The sequence below is a fragment of the Anabrus simplex genome, chromosome 8 (genome assembly GCF_040414725.1).
Source record: "Anabrus simplex isolate iqAnaSimp1 chromosome 8, ASM4041472v1, whole genome shotgun sequence".
In the NCBI taxonomy this organism is placed as follows: Eukaryota; Metazoa; Arthropoda; class Insecta; order Orthoptera; family Tettigoniidae; genus Anabrus; species Anabrus simplex.
In genome coordinates this window covers 28,115,381-28,135,111 of record NC_090272.1, presented here as the reverse complement: position 1 = coordinate 28,135,111, position 19,731 = coordinate 28,115,381, and the positions used below count along the sequence as shown (strand labels likewise).

Below are 19,731 nucleotides of genomic sequence, written 5' to 3'. Positions count from 1 at the left end.
CCTCCACTGATCAGAATTCAAAACATGAGGATGAAGAATGAATGGATATGAAGTTAAAAAAATCAGTGGATCCGACCCGCAATGCCCTACATTCCCAGAAACTAGCGTTAAACAATAGCATTACTGACCAAGGGACTGCTTCTAAAGCACAATACTGAATCGATGATGCTTGTAGTCTAAATGGGTCCAAAATCCAGGTCATCGGCCCCTCATAATGGTACTTATCGCTAGGAATATAGAACCATGGTATTTGTCATGTTGCGTTACTAATCAAAAGCAGCGTAGACTCGTGGTATTCCACACATTAGGATACTACTCACAGGTAATGTAATGCGCACATGTAACACAGACCTATGGTGGTTAGCACATTGTGTCGCTATTTACAGGCAACGCAAACCTATGGTGTTCTTCACATAAATAGACTAACCACGGGAACTTGCACTATCCTATGGTGTTCCTCACATAGTGGGTACTAATCATAGGCATGGAAGAACCATGGTATTGCTCATATAGTGGTATGAATCACAGGTACTTTAAAATGCATCCTGAGCACACACTGTCGCTAATAATCACAAACCTATTGTGTACCTAACATTGTGGTACTACACGCAAGTAAAAGCGACCCATGGTGTTCCCTGCGTGGTGGCACTAATCACAAGTAGTATCATGGTTCTAATTTGATCATCCCTTGGTCGCCTCTTATGACAGGCAGGGGATACCGTGGGTGTATTCTTCGTCTGTGTCCCCCCACCCACAAGGGAGTTGGATTTGGGAGATGGTGCATACTCACTGTTGGCAGTCCTGAAGATGGTTTCCTATTTTCATACCAGACAAATGCCAGGGCTATACTGTACTTAAGACAACAACTGCTACCTTCAGAGGTTGTAGCCTACCTACCTTAGCATGATGTTAAAAGAGCAGCATCTTCTCCTCTTTACACAAGGTTGGCAATCATCATGGGGTAAATCCTGTATAAGTTAACTTGAGACACACTATCAAGGGGAGAGACTGAAAGGCGGTGGTAACATGATACGTGCTCTCTTTGCAGGTGTACTCTGTTCACCGGAAACATTTGGCTGAAAGTGCGCCTCATTCTTTCCTGAGCAAACGTTATCTGTTGATGTTGGTAATGAACAAGCACCTCCATGCAGGAAAACGGTGTTGTCAAACAGTGTGAATGTTGTGAAGTGCTGTGAGGAATAAATGATGAGAAAATATCTGCTGATATAATAAGAAATAATATTATAATAATCTGGTTGATGGAGCAGTGAATTTGCAAGAATGCATTTTGTTTAACATTTGAATGTTATCTGAACATATCTCTTGCTCCAAATTTTTTAAATTGGAAATATCCTCAGTTTTTGTCTGTCTAGGTTCTACATCTCATAGCCATAGCCAAGAAGTTGCTTTGCATATCAGCCACATCATTTCCCTGTGAAGAAGTTTCTAGCGATGCTGGAAAAATTGTTAGCAAGATAAAACAGCCCATAGTTCCGAGTATGTTGGGAATTAGTTCAAATAGCTATTTAAAAAAATTGGCGATAGGTTGTCACTACTGTAACACCGCAGGGTTTTGTAGACTTACTTATTAGATTGTTTTTGCTGTTTCAGCTAACTCCCAACTGAGCGTGCAACAGTGCCATCTTACAACAGTGTGTGACATCGCAAATTTAGCACAAATTTTGCCTTACTTTGAAGCGCTATTTCATGGATTTTCAATAATTATTTTTTTATCTGACAATTGAGACATTAAACATAATCGTAAGTTAAATACTCTCAGCGATATACACATCTACCCAAACACTAAGAGAGTCTATGTTTCTTTCCATGTACTTATTGTTGAGGAATGTAAGTCTACTTTAAAAATCATTCTCTCTTCATCTATCCTAATTCTAATTAATATCTTCTTAGCCTCTGACAAACTCGTTTCTGTTTCCTAACATCATTTCAGTTCAGGTACCCACTCTCATTGAACGGGTCATTCTTGATAGATCAGGCTACATATGTGAAGCAAAGGATACAAAGATGGTTAGATTAACACAGGAAAAAATAAAGAGAGAAAAATACCAAACTCATGTACAAAGGGCACTAGGAAAGTTTTGCAATGTGAGTGAACGCTTTAGACTTTTTCAAAATTTCCACCATACTCAATACGTCGAAACCAGTCACTGAACCAACTCTGCCACTTTTCTTTAGTTACATTTTCACGCTCTTGATCCCACGCAGCCAGAAGCTCCTCGTCAGATGCAAAACGCCGCTCTTTAAGCTTCATCTTCACTTCTGGGAAGAGTGCGAAGTCACATAGGGCAAGATCAGGACTGTATGGAGGGTGATCAAGCACAGTCAACCCTGATCTGGCAAGAAAATCCACTGTTACATTAGCACAATGTGCTGGAGCATTGTCGTGATGCAAGAGCCAAGTGTTGAGCCGTGACCTTGGACGGAGCTGCTTGAGAGCCTGGATGACCTGAGGCAGACAAGTCTCACTGTACCACTTTGCAGTAACTGTCCTTTGTGTTTCTAGCACAACCCGAGTCAGGATGCCCCGTTTAGTGAAGAATACTGCAATCGTCCTTTTCTTCACTGACCTCGACATTCACACGGTCACTGGAGTACCCTCATATTCAAACAGCCACACCTTGTTCTGGGATTTTGTTGGGACATCGTAATAATAAAGCCAAGTTTCGTCACCTGTAACGATGCTATTGATGTTATGCAATAGCATTTTTCGGTAACATTTCACTCGATGTGCCCTTTGTTCCTCTGAAAGTGAATGGGGCACCCAAAGGGAACAAAGCTTTCTAACATGGGAATAGTCGTGTAGAATTGAATGAATAGCTGGTGCAGGGATGTGGAGGGTCTCTTCTACCTGCCGATATGTCAACCACCTCTCTTGCTGCAACATTTTCCTCACAGCTTGAAGGTTTTCCTCAGTCACTGATTCAGACGGTCGCCCAGAACGAGGATCGTCTTCAACCCCAAAATATCCCCTCTGGAACTCTTTGTACCAGTGGAAAATCATTGTCCAATGTGGACTGGACAGTCTTTCCCCAGCACAGGAGTCATTTCCTCCAGGCACTGGTCAACAGTTAATCCACGAGCAAAATTGTAGCGGATAATTGCGCGATATTCACCTTTAGACCACACTGACATCTTAAATTGCTTTCAATCCCACTGCTTGGTAACAACTGGAGTGAAGGTCGTGCCTTGCTGTCTTCTAGATCGGTCTTCACCCCTCTTTTCATCCCTCACCGTAACAGGGGTGTCCAGCCAACCGTTTTTGCGTATTGCAAAACTTTCCTAGAGCCCTTTGTACACGTGGTAGAAGACCAAGAGCACATATATAAAAGAGAAAGGACCTAGACTCCCTCTTTCTGTGTTAATCTGGTTTCTATTTTATACTACACTTCCTACTTAAGACTGATGATCTGCTAAGTAGCTCAGACGGTTAAGGTGCTGGCTATCCGAGCCTGAGTTGACAGGTTTGATCCTGGCTCAGTCCGGTGGTATGTGAAGGTGCTCAAATATGTCAGTCCTCATCATATTCAGACAACATACCACACAACCAACCACCACAGCAACACACAAGTACTTACACATAGTTCGCACCCGCGACCCCACAGGTGTGGGAAAAAGCGGTAGGAAAAGAAGAAGACTAAGAATTATAAAATACACGTGATAACATTTATTTTTCTATTGCAATTTCATACATGGCAGAGGATGTGGTTTACACTTGTTACTAAAAAATTAGGTACAATTACACTTATGAATCAGGAGAGGTGGGTATTTAATTTTGTAGTTCGTTTTCCTACGATAAAGAGGGTATGGTTTCCTTCACTACTATTATTTAAATACAGTCTATGCTTGATTACATCAAATACTGCCTTTTGTCTTTTATCTTGTTAGCCAATGAACACATTTTGAAGAGAGTTAAGTTTTACATTCACACATAACCATGTCGTCACTCTGCTTGCTGAACCTGCCACTAATGCATCATCTGCCCTGACCTTGCAAACTTTCACTCTTTGCATTTGAGCCTGCCATCCGGTAGTTAATTCTGCTCCTTAATAATTTACAATAAACGTTTACAATGGGTTTTTTTTTTCATTAAAAAAGTCTGATGATTCTATTTATGAGAAAACTCTTCATTTGATGATTCTGAAAATATCCGACTTGAGAGTCGAATGATTCAGGCCTTCAAGAAATGTATCGTTCAAAAACAAAAGATTCCTGTCATTTGCAAGACAAAGTGGTGGAAATATCTTCAATGGAAATGAGATGTTGAGAATAAATACCACAAAATAAATATATTTTTATTTTAAATACAAAAAAATATACAAATGTCTTGGTATGTACATTATGAAGTTCTGCGAATGGCTTCACATCAGGAGCTTCACTCCCTTATTTCCACAGGGATTGTTAATTTTTTACTCTATTATGACAACACATACTGCTAGTCTTGAGGACGATCACTTCTCAGGCGGACTTGGCGGGCTGCTATCTGTTACTTCTGAATGTTGTAAAAAGAAAAAGAAAGAAAGCAAAGTAAAAGAGACTAGAAAAATTAATTTGGATCAAATTACATTGTTCTTTCAAAATATAATAACAGAGGGGATACACATTACATTAAAGATAAGCAATTTAGTAAGATACAACTAAAATCAGCAGAAAGAAATACCTAGATTGAATTTAATCTGATAACCCTACCTTCAGGAACATCAATCTACTGAAAGTAAAGTCAAATGGAAAGATCGGCCTTTTATATGCTCACCAAACATGCTCATAATACGAGTACAATACTGTCCTGCCAGTTAAATAATAGACCATGAGCAAGTTTCAAAGTTAAAATTGAATAATTCAGTCCAAGCAACTTCTTACCACAATTTAGTGGGCAAATTTTGTTATCATTCCCCCGGTCTTGCAAAGAAATTTAACTTGTCTGAAATTTTAATTCTCCCTTCACACATACGCTACATGATATCATCCATTCAGTTGAGTCCAATATTTGGCAATTCTATGAATCAGAGTTCTCAAAGTTGTTTTGGTCCACAAGGCCTCCTTTAGTTATACCAGGGTGAGGGTGGTATCTGCTTTAATGGTATTTATTCAATGTGTCCTCTGGTAGCCAGGTATTCCTTGTTCTGCTGATCATTCCAAGCATGACTGCTTTTTTCAAGGACCTTGATCACATAACATGGACAAAGAATGCAAGTCGGAGCTTCATAATCTTCCCAACCAGTGACATGTGGCTTGATGTGCTCCAAAATTGCCTTATTGGCAACTTTTGCATTCCATATTATTCGCAAGAGCCTTTGCCAACACCAGAGCCCAAAATTGTCATCTTTCTCCAGACTGCTTGTTTCAGCATCCAGCTCTCGTGTCCATACATAAATAATGAGAAGATGATCAGATGGACTAAACTGTATTTGGTAGCTAAAGTCATAGCATGTTGACCAAGCTATATTCATATTTTTATTTCAGGACCGCAGACTCTGCTTTGACTGATTTTGGCTCCTAGAAAAGTGAAGTCCTCCACACTATCTCTTCTTCATTCAGCTTTATACAAGCTGTACCACATTCAACTGCTGGATGTCCAACACACAAAAAATGACAACTTCCTCAAAAAATTCTGTGCAGTGAAATCAGTACAAGCAGAAGACCCCATGATGCCCATCTGAAGCGCTATAGAGATCAGATTAAGAAGACCTTCAGGATCACCGACATTGATCCAAGTACTTTCTTACAATCTGCTTTACGTTGCACCGACACAGATAGGTCTTATGGCAACGATGGGATAGGATAGGGCTAGGAGGGGGACGGAAGCAGCTGTGGCCTTCATTAAGGTACAGCCCCAGCATTTGCCTGGTGTGAACATGGGAAACCACGGAAAACCATCTTCAGGGCTGCCGATAGTGGGATTCGAACCCACTATCTCCTGAATGTGAGCTCGCAGCTGCACAAGCCTTAACCGAATGGTCAACTCGCTCAGTAATCCAAGTACTTGGTATATCATTGCAGAAGACCACAATCACTGGCACACAACTATTGCAGCTGCTGTTACACAATAAGAAAGTGAACATCATAAATAGGAAGCAGAAAAACATCCGGGGCATAAACGCCAGGCTCAACCACGGTTTCCACACTCTGTAAGGTGCAACCAATGTGGTCATATGTTTCATACCAGGATTGATCTCCTTAGCCATCAAAGGCATCTGCACCCCCCAAATTCAAATACTAGAAGAATCGCAGGAGAGATATGAATACTCGAATACGAGTATCAGGCAACGACACCGACCACAATCTCCACCTTCATCCGTAGACACGAGTTTAGTCTTTTTAGTATTGAGATAGAGCCCATTCTTTCTCTTTCATCTTTAAGGTGATATAAGAGTTTACAATTTACACAATTTGACACTGATATTGATTAATGGGAAGGAAAAAAAGAGTAATGTTTCAGATTTGAGGTTCTCACAATGCCATAACCACCATTACAAAATCTCTTGATTTAAAGACAAAGAGAAGACAAGACACAAAGGTGATGGCTGGTCTGAACAATATAATAATACGGCTACCTGTGGGCCACGTTTACACAATTTTCCTTCTATCATGCAGACCAATACCCTTCTCTTTACACTCTCGCCAAAGATTCTTGAGTCTTTGACTTCTTTTTGCTTGTTCTTCCATGAAGATGTTCCGCGGCTTCGCATGTTGCTCCTCAGACGCATCCCTCATTCCCGCAACCTTCTTCCTAAATGATGTCCTTTCTTTTATATCCTCCTCCTTGATACCTATTTCTGCCAAGTCATTGTGCACCTGTGTAAGCCATCCCGGTGTTTTTTCCACTTTTCCTGCAGAAGAAGTATTCTATTGGCCAATCTCTCACGGTTCATTCTTTTGATATGCCCATAAAACGTCAGTTTCCTTTTCCTTATAACAGTCGTGATTCTTTCTACTGTCTTGTAGAGCTCCAAATTTGATCTTAACCGAAATGTGTTTGGGTCACTCATCGACTTTCTTGGGCCTAAGATTTCGTAAGAATCTTCTTTTTTCAAGGACTGGGTCAGCCATCCTCGTCATGCTTTCTGCTCCATAAAGGCACTCTGTTCTAACCATTGTGCAGTAATGTTTTAACTTGGCCTGAATTGAGAGGGACTTGGACTTATAGGCGTCATGACGTAGTCTGAATGCCAACTCTACCCTTCTCACCCTCTACTTTAATCCCCATTGGGGGTAAGTATTTCTTCCAGGTATTTAAATTTTTGCACATGCTAGATATCCCCATACAGTGTAACAAGTCTGTTTGTCACCTTTTTTTTATAGAATCCATGAATGCTGCTTTTTCGAAAGAGATTCTTAACCCTGTTTTGAATGCAACATTTTGTAATTCTTCAACTTGTTTCTTGGCTGTTTGATGGTTGTATGTAATTAGAACGACATCGTCTGCAAAGGCAAGGCAGTCCAACATTATCGCATTTTTTCCACAACCTATCTTTACCCCATTCTTCATTCCATTTTCAGTCATTCTCAACCTCCATTCCCTAATAACTTTTTCTAAAATGCAATTAAAGAGTAATGGAGAAAGGCTGTCTCCTTGCCTCAAACCCATCTCAAATGGATTTGAGAGTTCGCCCATAAATTTGACTTGAGAAAAGGTGTTTGTAAGAGATTGTCGAATTATGGCCAGAGATTTCTCATCCACTCCAAACTCCTGCAGAACGTTCATTAGCACTCCACAATCTACGGAATCATATGCCTTTTTGAAATCAACGAAGGTTATGATTGTCCAAGCTAACAACTACAGACGTATCTCCCTTCTTCCTATAGCATACAAAATCCTATCCAAAGCATAGCAGCGGAGGCTTGAAACACATCTAGATAAACATTGGTGAATACCAGGCCGGGTTCAGGAAAGGACGTTCATGTGCTGAGCAGATTTATATTCTAAAACCACTTATAAAAATAAGATCAATGAGAAATCAGAAGAGGACAATATTATTATAATAAATTTATTTTACATTTTATGGCCTTCATTGCACCCTCTAGTCAATTATACAAAGGACTTTCTTTTGCTTTTCTATCAGGCCAATATTTCTGAGAGATTCTGCCTTCTTTTCTTCTATTGAAAACACCCTTCCATCTGACCCTTTAATTAATCTCAGTGTGTAGCCTGCTGTGTATGTCTTGAAGTATCTTAATTTTGTCTGTTTTGTTCTTAAGATCATCTATTGCTATTTGGAGTTCTTTAATCATTATCATCATTACAGTTCCATTTTCCTGGGCACTGTTTGGAGTTCTTTAATATCATCCTTAATTTCCATAATCCATTTAATCTTGGTCTTGCTATTTCATAATTTTCAATTCTTTTGCTTATTCTGTTGTCTGGTGTTCTGGTAAGATGGTCCAAGAATATATATGGTTTTTTCCTAATCGTGCTCAATACCAGTTCAATTTCCTTATAAATTGTTTTATTTGATGCTATTTTCCATTGTCCTTGAATTTGATATTGTTTATTTATGCATGTTCTAATTACTCTTTGTTCTGTCTATTTCAGCTGTATTAGTAGTTTCAAAAACAGTTTCACTAGCACGAGTTTTTTCAGGCTATGTAACTGTTTTATAATGTCTTAATTTTGCTCCCATCGATAAGCTTTTCTGGTTGTATGTAGTTAACAGGTAATATAATTTGCTTTGTTCAATTTATTTATTTATTTTGTTATGCCAAGCTGATTTCTTGTTAAGATTATAAGTTATAATTTCTCCTAAATACTTCATTAATAATTTCTTTTTACAACTTGTTCTATGTCGTACCGACACAGATAGGTCTTATGGCGTTATGGCGTTAATGGGATAGGAAAGGGCAAAGAGTGGGAAGGAAGCGTCTGTGGCCTTAATTAAGATACAGCCGCAGCATTGCTTGGTGTGAAATTGGGAAACCACGGAAAAACCATCTCCAGACAGTGGGGTTCGAACCCACTATCTTCCAAATGCAAGCCCACAGCTGTGCGCTCCTAACAGCACAGCCAACTTGCTCCGTAATATAATATTAATAATAATAATAATAATCATTATAACAAGAACAAGGGTATGGGCTTGACTAGTAAGTTGCAAGACTCTCTGAAGTGGTGCCATCTAGGCACTTTGACTACCAATTACAACATTCCAATCGTGCTGCCTTGCAATGAAAGCAGAGGTAATTTAATTTTTTCGGTTGACATGGAGTGCACAACCAGAGATCTCTAACACGGATCACTTGAGTGCCAAGAATTTTGACTGCCCTTCGACAACTGATTACCTCAGCTGGAACTGAACCTGCAAACTTCGGATCATGAGTCTACCACTGATCCGCTAAGGCATCTGAAGTAAATTAAAAATGGATTCAAAGAAACAAAATCCTACCTTTACCTATTATAGCTGGCAAGAAAAACCAGAACATAGATCATAAATTAGGCTGGGAATTTCAACTGCATGAGAGATCCACGACGTGTCAAGAGTTGCACATTGACTGGATCTGGACGGTTTACAGGACAGAGTAAGGTTTGTTGTTGGCCTGAGCTCATCAGGGGTCAGCACTGTTGCTGCTGCTCTTCATATTTGTTATGGATACCCAGCATCAGTGCGTTCCTTGGAAACTGTTGTATGCTGATCATAACCTACTTCTGGTCACCACTTAAGAGGAACTGCAGGGACTGTGTTCAAAGATTGTCTAAGCCATTTTAGTCTGTGTCTAAATGTCAACAAGATTGATTATGTGGAAACTATCAACATCAAGGATCAAGACCTAGTGAAAACTAGCTTTCTAGTATTTAGGGTTTCACCTGCATAGTGATGGTAACATCGACCAGAATGTGTATGCAATTGTGACTAAAAGTATAGCTTAGATAGAAGGGAGTCAAAGGGGTCCTGTGTGATAAGCATATGCCAGTTACCTCAAATCAAACTAGGGCCCTTCTGGTGGTGGTGTATTGGACTTGGTCAATCACTAAAAGTGCAGAGTGAACTCTTCACACAATGGAGATGTGAATGTTACACAGGTCTCTCTCTCTCTCGTTGATCACACAGCCACTGATATGATATGGCTGAGGATAGGAGTTGCTCCTGTTCAGGAGAAAATGCGGAGCCTCACAGCAGCAACAGGTACCGTGGCTTGCTATGCCTACAACTTCATCGTTATGCCCCTGCAGAAAGCCTAGACAACACCGGCAAAACACACTACTCACCCACATGAACATTCTTTATGAAACAATAAAACCAGTGACCATACGGTTTTCGGAGATGCCGAGGTGCCAGAATTTAGTCCCACAGGAGATCTTTTACGTGCCAGTAAATTTACTGACATGAGGCGATGTATTTGAGCATCTCCAAATATCATCGGACCAAGCCAGGATCAAACCTGCCAAGTTGGGGTCAGGAGGCCAGTGCCTCATCCACCTGAGCCACTCAGTCCGGCAGTTAATAAAATGTTTTTTACATCAAATGTAACACTGTGTGTCCAGACTATAATGGCATCAACCCCCTGTAATATTAATGTACAACGGGTGATTGTTTGGTCCGCCCTGCCAATATACTGTATTATTAATATTTGAATAATTTACACGTACATGATTCGGGAGCCTTAACACCCTTCGTCAGGGTATTTACATCAAAATCTACCTTATCCAAGTCCCAAGATACAACATCTTATCATATTAACATTAACCATTGTCCTGTATAACCTCAACTCTAGACAACTATATGTACACTTTGCTATTTGTATAACAATAACAATGCCTGTTGTAACCCAACATGTGAGACATGGAACGTATTTAAAAACACTCTTGAATAGTTCACTCATTCCTCCTATCCTTTACACTCTTACAACGTGTATCATCATCGTGGATGGATCCATTAGCTGAGTCAGCCACTGATAAAATGTTATTTGTCACTGCTTGTATTGTTGCAGCCACCAGGAATGTACCATCTTATCGTCCAATTTGACATCTTTTTGAAGGATGCATTGATTTGTTCATAGTTGTATGTGCCGTCAGGGCAGATGACGTTTGCTCAACTGTAGCAGGACCGGACTTTTTAAATAAGAGCGGAACAAACCTCCCGTTATGTTTCTGCAAATGCTCCTCTAGTAGTACTATTACAAAAAAGAAAAAAAAGCTATGTTACAAAGTTAAAATGTATGCTAAAATACTTTTATGATATATATTATACGCTCGGCGGCCGGCCACTAACAGAAAGTATACTACCCATGTAATCTGACCATTTAAGAGGAGGGGAGAGGTGGGGAGTGGGCCAAACAGTTATAATTGATGCTATCTATTATCCTTTTTCTTTCTCTTCACATATTGGTTAGGCAACTTAAATAACTTCATTAATGTGTCCATTTAAATTCTTGTCAATATATTGTTTCTGATTTATGTACATTTCTAATTTCTCCAAGACGTCCATATATTTCCCTTTGTTGAATGTATTCATTTCATGTCTTGTTCGATGTTGGTGAATGAATGATTATTTTCGTGCATGTATTCGCACATGGCTGAATATTTTCTGTACATTTTAGCGCTTATATGTTCTTTATAGACCCCAACTAGAGTATGGTTCCAGTGTATGGGACCCTCGCCAGGATTACTTGATTCAAGAACTGGAAAAAATCCAAAGAAAAGCAGCTTGATTTGTTCTGGGCGATTTCCAACAAAAGAGTAGCGTTACAAAAATGTTGCAAAGTTTGGGCTGGGAAGACTTGGGAGAAAGGAAACGAGCTGCTTGATTAAGTGGTATGTTCTGAGCTGTCAGTGGAGAGATGGCATGGGAGGACATCAGTAGACGAATAAGTTTGAGTGGTGTCTTTAAAAGTAGGAAAGATCACAATATGAAGATAAAGTTGGAATTCAAGAGGACAAATTGGGGCAAATATTTGTTTATAGGAAGGGGAGTTAGGGATTGGAATAACTTACCAAGGGAAAGGTTCAATAATTTTCCAATTTCTTTGCAAACATTTACGAAAAGGCTAGGAAAACAACAGATAGGGAATCTGCCACCTGGGCGACTGCCCTAAATGCAGATCAGTAGTGACTGATAGAAATCTACATAGATCAGAAACAAAATATTGACAACAATTTAAATGAACACATTAATGAAGAAAATCCGTTATTTAAGTTAGTCCAGTCAAGTTAAACATGAAAAGGGGGTCATGCTTGCAAAAGGTCCGGTTGTTCTGAATTTTTTATTTGTTAGGAGCTAAACCCATATTAAAAAAAACACATTTGCAATTTCAAAAGTGCTGTGCGAGCGGCGGTGTAGCCAGAAAACCATGAAATTTTCGGATATTTTTTTGGGGGGGGGGTTTGCTCAATATCTCAGTGAAGGAGGGGTCTAACCGGTATAGTCATTCTATATACTTTTGAAGTAGACTAAATGTGCTACAATTTGAGACCAGGGCAAGCTCTATACAGCCATTGGTTCCCAAGATACAGTTCTTTAAAAAAAAGGCAATTTTTTCCAAAAAAGTTATTTTTTTCAAAATGGTCACATGTTTTGTGAAATATCTTCTAAAATACGCATCCCACGTCAAATATTATATGAAATGAAGTTGTAGTAAATTTAATTAGCTTTGAGACCAGAGTGGTATCTGTACGCCCCCCGATTCTCTCAAAAACGGCAAATAACCTAAAACAGTCATAAGTGGGTTTTGGGGTGAAATGCAAATAAACTGTCCTCACGTCTTTTTATAAGTTATTTATTTTTTATTGGAACCTTCATTTGTACTATGTCCATAAGATGCTCCCTCTAGTCCACGCAGCTAGACATTTTGTACGCTAACAGCGCGCACCTCTACCTTCAGGATATGATGGCTCTACAAGATCGGATGGATAAAAGTGAATACGAAATGTTCACAAAAGGATCATTCACCATTAGCCAGTCTGACAAGTTTTGGTCTGGGTTGTGGTCAGACCTAACAACTGAACAGAAGCTGATGTGATCCATGAAGACAGTGTGCTGGCAAGGTGGACAACAGGAATAGTGTTTATGGTGAACATAGGCTATGTGAAGAGCTTGAAAGTTTTTGCAGCATCTCATATCCTACTGGGGAGCAGCATGTAGACACGAGACCTTCTAGAATCGTCCGCGATAACAGTGATGTGGAAAAACTCAAAAACTGGTTTGCTCTCCACCCTCCATTTCCCAAAACTGACAGTTTGCTTCTATCAGTAGTGGTTTACTGACAGGTCCTGAGGATTTAAAGGATGACTTCAAGTATGAGTTGGAACCGTTCCCGATGTCTCTGTTCGATGCACAAGAACACAAAATCCACACTGTACTGTGCCTTCACTCCTCTTTCCAGACACACGCCAATAGATGCCAGCACTCGCATCGTTCTGGATGGTGGCTACCTCTTGCACAAGGTCGTGCGGCAGTGGAAGAGCACAGTTCGAGCACTTTTGGCGCGTAATACCACTTATGTCCGTAACCACTTTGGGAAGAACATCTCCATCGTTTATGGCGGCTACCCCAAAGATGCTTTAAAAAAAAAAAAACCACAGCGGAACTCCGGCACTGCGCAGCTCATTCCAGCTACGAACTGACGTTCGATGAATTCACAGTAATTCAAATTGCTTAAGAGCATGTATTGGGCAATGAGAACAACAAGAGACACCTAATAATTCTTCTTTGTGATGCCTTTCAGAAGGAGGGAGTAGAAGTGGCTGTTGCCAACGAAGATGCAGATCAAGAGATCGTCATGACGGCGCTTTCAAAAAGAGCAGTAGCCGATCGGGGCATCATAGTTGGAGAAGACGTCGACCTGCTCGTTCTTCTCAACAGTTTAGGTGCTGAAGAGAAAAACGTCTACCTTCAGAAGAGCACGAACGGCGAAGCTGGTTGCTGTCACTACTCTACGACCTCCTACAACCACCAGGACTCCCAGCAATCACCAGGGACGGTACTATTCACCTATGTGTTTACTGGGTGCGATATCCCCTCAGCACCATTTGGCCAAGGAAAGACCAAAATCACAACACTCCTGAGCAAAATTGAACCACTTGCTGAGCACGTGGAAGTCTCCCTTCGGCCAGACTCCCCCCCACAAGCAATGAGAGAAGCAGCATCAAGTGCTTTTTGGCTCTATATGGGTGCGATATCGCAAGAGATACTTTGGATTTCCTGAGGTATATGACGTTTGTCACTTCAACGAGCAGAAAGGTTGGGCTACGATGCTCAGTCCTCTGCCAGTCATGCAGTGGAAAATTGTGCATTAACGTTCCGGATGTGTAGCTGAAGTGTTCGGACGATGAAGATGACCCGACTACAGACTGAGCACCTCTCCCAGCGTCCATCACAGCCATCGAGACACCATCTTCATGCGAGCCCAAGCCCGGCCCATCTAAGAGAAAAGAAAGGCATGATTTGGCAACCAAAATACAATACCTACATGATTTATATCAGTTTTCTTTTTTGTGTAAATGTAATTTGTTTTTATAGTAGGTACCATGATGTTTGTACAAGCATTTTAGTATGTAGGTATATAAAACAATGTTTGACGATGATGTAATTCCCGATAGGTACATTACCTTTTTCTTTTTTTCATCAAACAATTTTTTAACAATAAAAAATGTAACTGTTTGATAAACAAAACAATAAAAAGGCCTGAGAACAGTTTATTTGCATTTCCCCCCAAAACCCACTTATGACTTTTTGGTTATCTGCCATTTTTGAGAGAACCGTTGGGCCTATAGGTACCAGTCTGGTCTCAAATGAAAGCTAATTTACTACAACTTCCCTTCATATAACATTTGACGTCGGATGTGTATTTTAGAAGATATTTCACAAAATAAGTGACCATTCCAAAAAAGTTTCACTTTTTGGAAAAAAAATTGCCTATTTTCGAAGACCTGTATCATGGGAACCAGTGGCTGTATGGAGCTACCCCTGGTCTCAAATTGTAGCAAATTTAGTCTACTTTAGAAGTATATAGAGTGACGATAAAAGCCACACCCTTCCTTCACTAAGATATTGAGCAAAACCTCAAAAAAGTCCGAAAATGTCATGGTTTTTTAGGTACACTGCTGCTCGCACAGCCTTTGGAAATTGCAAACCCGGTTTTTAAAATATTGGTTTAGGTCCTAACAACATATAAAAATTCAGAACGACCGGACCTTTTGCAAGCACGGATGTACATCTTGACTGGACTAAGTTGGTGGCTAGCATATATGTGAAAAAGAAAAAGTATAACTGTCTGACCCACTCCCAACCTCTCTTAAATGGTCAGGTTACATGGGTAGTATACTTTCTGTTAGTGGCTGGCCGCCGAGCGGATAGGTTTCCTCCGCTTTAACAATGTAATTCCTCATAATTTATATCATAAAAGTATTTTAACATACATTTTAACTATGTAAAATAGATTTTCTTTCTTTTTTCTTCTTTATAGTACTAGAGGAGCATTTGCAGAAACATACGAGAGGTTTGTTCCGCTCTGATTTAAAAGTCTGGTCCTGCTACAGTTGAGCAAAAGTCATCTGCCCTGGCGGCACATACAATTATGAACAAATCAATGCATCCTTCAAAAAGATGTCAAATTGGACGATAAGATGGTACATTCCTGGTGGCAGCAACAATACAAGCAGTGACAAATAACATTTTATCAGTGGTTGACTCAGCTAATGGATCCATCCACAATGATGATACACGTTGTAAGAGTGTAAAGGATAGGAGGAATGAGTGAACTATTCAAGAGTGTTTTTGAATACGTTCCATGTCTCACATGTTGGGTTACAACAGGCATTGTTATTGTTATTGTTATACAAATAGCAAAGTGTACATATAGTTGTCTAGAGTTGAGGTTATACAGGACAACGCTTAATGTTAATATGATAAGATGTTGTATCTTGGGACTTGGATAAGGTAGATTTTGATGTAAATATGCTGACGAAGGGAGTTAAGGTTCCCGAAACATGTACGTATAAATTATTCTAATATTAATAATACATTGACAGGGCGGACCAAACAATCACCCATTGTACATTACTACTACTACTACTACGAGTCAATACGGAACAATTAAGGACCGATATGGTCAAGTTTGTAGACTCACTTCCCTGTGCTGGCATGATTTAGACTCTCAGGGGAAATAATCACGGTTTTGTCAGTTTTTTCTATATTATTATGTCATTTTATATACATTTTCTAGGACTCTCACCCTGGGATACCTAAAGGAGGCATTGTGGACCAAAACAACTTTGAGAACTCTGATTCAAAGACTGTGATTCCCTTTCCAAATTCTCTTTGATTTCCTTAACTGCCTATTCTATATAAACATTGAAAAGCAGGGGGGACAAGCTGCAGCCCTGCCTCACTCCTTTATAGATTGCTGCTGCTATTTCATAGCCTTCGATTCTTATCACTGCAGACTGATTTTTGAACAGATTGTAGATAATTCCTTTTTCTTGAGTTCTAATACCAATCAGCTTCAGAACCTCAAATAGCTTGGTCCAATCAACATTATCGAATGCCTTTTCTAGATCTACGAACGCCACATACGTGGGCTTGTCCTTCTTAATTTGGTCCTCTAAGATCAGACAATGTCAGGATTGCTTCAGGTGTTCCTACATTTCTTCCGAAACCAAACTGATCTTATCCCAACTCAGTTTCAACTTGTCTTTCCATTCTTCTGTAAATAATACATGTTAAAATTTTGCAGGGGTGAGATACTAAACTAATGGTGTGGTAGTTTTCACACTTGTCAGCACGAACTTTCTTGGGAACAGGTATAACAACATTCTGCCGGAAATCAGATGGCACTTCTCCTGTATCATACATCTTACACATCAAATGGAATAACCTCGCCAAGCTGGTTTCACCTAAAGGAGTCAGTTATTCTGAGAGTATGTCATCAATTCCAGGTGCCTTGTTCCGATTTAGGTCTCTCAAAGTTCTGTACTAAAGGTCCTTTCTAACACAAAATATAATTACACTATGTAAAGCAAATTCAAAGTTGTCCAACATAAAAATAATGAAAGGGCTCAACTTACATGTTTCTGGCGGTTACAACTGTCCACTTTCGAACACATATAGTGTGTGATTCAGCCGCCCCTTCCAATGTAGTTTCATGCAACCCACAATATTATTTCCATCCTGGAACTGTCTGCCCTGCAGGTATGGCCAGACAACACAACCAGATATCTTGGTATTTACCGCCTCACCATGATAGAGATGAGATATCTATTAGGTTCCACCTATTCAGTACTAATTACATGTTGAATAGGTGGAACCTAATAGATATCTCATCTCTGTGATCTCAGTTCAATACGGGAACATCAATGAAGCTCACATCTTTGAATCACCATGATAGGACGCTGTAATAATATACTCGTATTAAACACTGGAAGGCATGCGTGTGCCTTCTAGATCATATTATGAACCTGACACACCAGGGAAACACTAAATTAATATCGTAACTGCAGTAAACCTAATACATGCTATAAGCTGCACAGTGTGCCATGCAGAACTGTAGTGTAGTTGGTAAAGGCGCGGTGGAGAGGCTTACGTGTGAGGTTCGAGTCCGGGGTGAAGATTCCATACTTTTAAAATATTTGTTTAATACGTACCGCATGTAATGTAAGTTCAATATCAACTTTTATGCAAACTGTGTGTGAATAAATGTGTCTGTGGCCCTAAGAAGGGCCGAATAGTTAGCAGACTGGACACATATGGACCGGAAATAATAGGAACCCAACTGCCCTGACAATGCTTTATCACAGCAAATGGTCGTTGCGATGACCGTTTTGGACTGTTTGGGTTTATGCATATTCGGGCCTGGTGTCCAACAGATTGTCTTCCGTGCTGAAGCATTCCAGGTGTAATTGCTTTACAGGCGACCGTGATGAGTTGCTGGAGCTGGTCGAGATTTTCCAGCGCTTGAGTGTAAACAACGTTCTTAAAATACCCCCACAAGAAGAAGTCTAACGGCATTAAATCTGGTTAGCTGACGGGCCAAGAAACAGGGCCTTCTCGGCCTATCCATTTCCCTGACAGTTCCTCGTTCAGATGGTTACGAACGGGTAAAGTCGAATGTGGCGGTGCTCCATTCTGTTGCAACCACATCATCAAATGATTGTGCAAGGGCTGTGTGGATTTTTACGAGCTGTCTCCAGAATGGCCTTGTCTGTTTCACCCGATGTAATGGCCCTATTGCGGCCTGGTGGCTGTTTGGAAATCACACCTGTTGTCCTTAGGTGTCTTTCAACATGGCAGAATGTTGTAACAGCCGCTGAATGTGGCAAACGTGGGCCTGTGTTTACGCATTCAAACATCGTACCAATACAAAAATATTTCAACGATGCAAGATTCGAACCGCCGATAACATATTTAGTCGATTGTTAGGCTAACGCTTAACCACTACTACGCTACACTGCTGGGAACATACTGACAGTACGACGAGTAGAGTACATACGCCATCCGGTTCGGTGTTTAAGACATTAATTACTGCTCTATTATCTAGTCTTATGCATCGATTCCCCTCTTCATTACACCCGGTCACGAGGCATGACACATTAACACAGTTACATGGTAAAAGGACGTTCCTACAAAATTTTAAGGCGCCATGTTTTGCGAGCGGGCGATATAACCTGTCGGTAGGGTTCAGAATCGAGTACAAAATATGTTCACTGGACATTAGTACCATACAATATGCCTGCAGGGGAATTAACCACCTTATAACCATATCGCACGTTACTTGAGTTGCATAAAACTACATTGGAAGGGGTGGCTGAATCACACAGTATAACTACACTGAATACAGTAACTTCAGGGCTGTCCAATTTGAGTAAAAATATATCTAAACTTTACAGTAAAGAAAAATATATCATTCACGATAAACAATGAGAATGTATTAAAAATTCCTATGCTCATTGGTATGAAATGATTTAATAATAATAACAAAAATGTCCACAGCCATTGTTACGTTCTGTCATAGACCTAGGATAATAACACTGTTCGAGTCTTGAGTCATCAAAATCATGCACGATACGACGAAATATATTACCCTGCCATTGGAGCATTGGAGGTTATGTATGGCTTCTTTTCCTCAGGCTTTGTGCACTTTGTTGATAAACATAAGCACTTTTGTAATCACTGTCATTACCATCATTATTCTTGAAATCACTAAAATTGGAATAATCATCTTCAGATTCTAAATTGGCAAAACCCTTATAACCTCAGATTCAGCAAGAGTGCGTGCGCTCTTTGCTGATGGATGACGTCACTTACTCACTCTGACGCGGGCCACACTGCCAACTTGCGCACTGGACATCCCAGAGTGTGTTGTTTTTGTAGTAATAACTCATGACTGAATCAATGGATAATCATTACACAACTTTCTATCTATTGTAGAAAGACTGAGGTATACTGCGAGTACTGTACAGTTAGAAAGGGCACTAGGAAAGTTTTGCAATGTGAGTGAACGCTTTAGACTTTTTCAAAATTTCCACCATACTCAATACACTTCTCCATATGTCGAAACCAGTCACTGAACCAACTCTGCCACTTTTCTTCGGTTATATTTTCACGCTCTTGATACAATGCTGCCAGAAGCTCCTCGTCGGATGCAAAACGCCGCTCTTTCAGCTTCATCTTCACTTCTGGGAAGAGTGCGAAGTCACATGGGCCAAGATCAGGACTGTATGGAGGGTGATCAAGCACAGTCAACCCTGATCTGGCAAAAAAATCCACTGTTACATTAGCACGATGTGCT

General features: G+C 40.2%; 1 protein-coding gene across 4 annotated transcripts in view; it reads right to left on the bottom strand.

Annotated features, from left to right (window-relative positions):
* Nucleotides 1–4,292: 4,292 nt before the first annotated feature.
* LOC136879250 (mitochondrial import inner membrane translocase subunit Tim23) overlaps nt 4,293–19,731 on the bottom strand; it is an 83,206-nt gene continuing 67,767 nt past the window's right edge. For 2 of the 4 annotated variants that reach the window (XM_067153061.2, XM_067153060.2), the window contains one exon: nt 4,293–4,510. Coding sequence is in view for 2 of the 4 variants with exons in the window: in XM_067153060.2 (XP_067009161.1) it covers nt 4,498–4,510 (13 nt within the window). In the remaining 2 variants the exon portion in view is untranslated. Of the gene's footprint in view, nt 4,511–12,707; nt 14,368–19,731 lie in introns of those variants that run through there. The other 2 variants (XM_067153062.2, XM_067153058.2) reach the window with 1 other exon arrangement.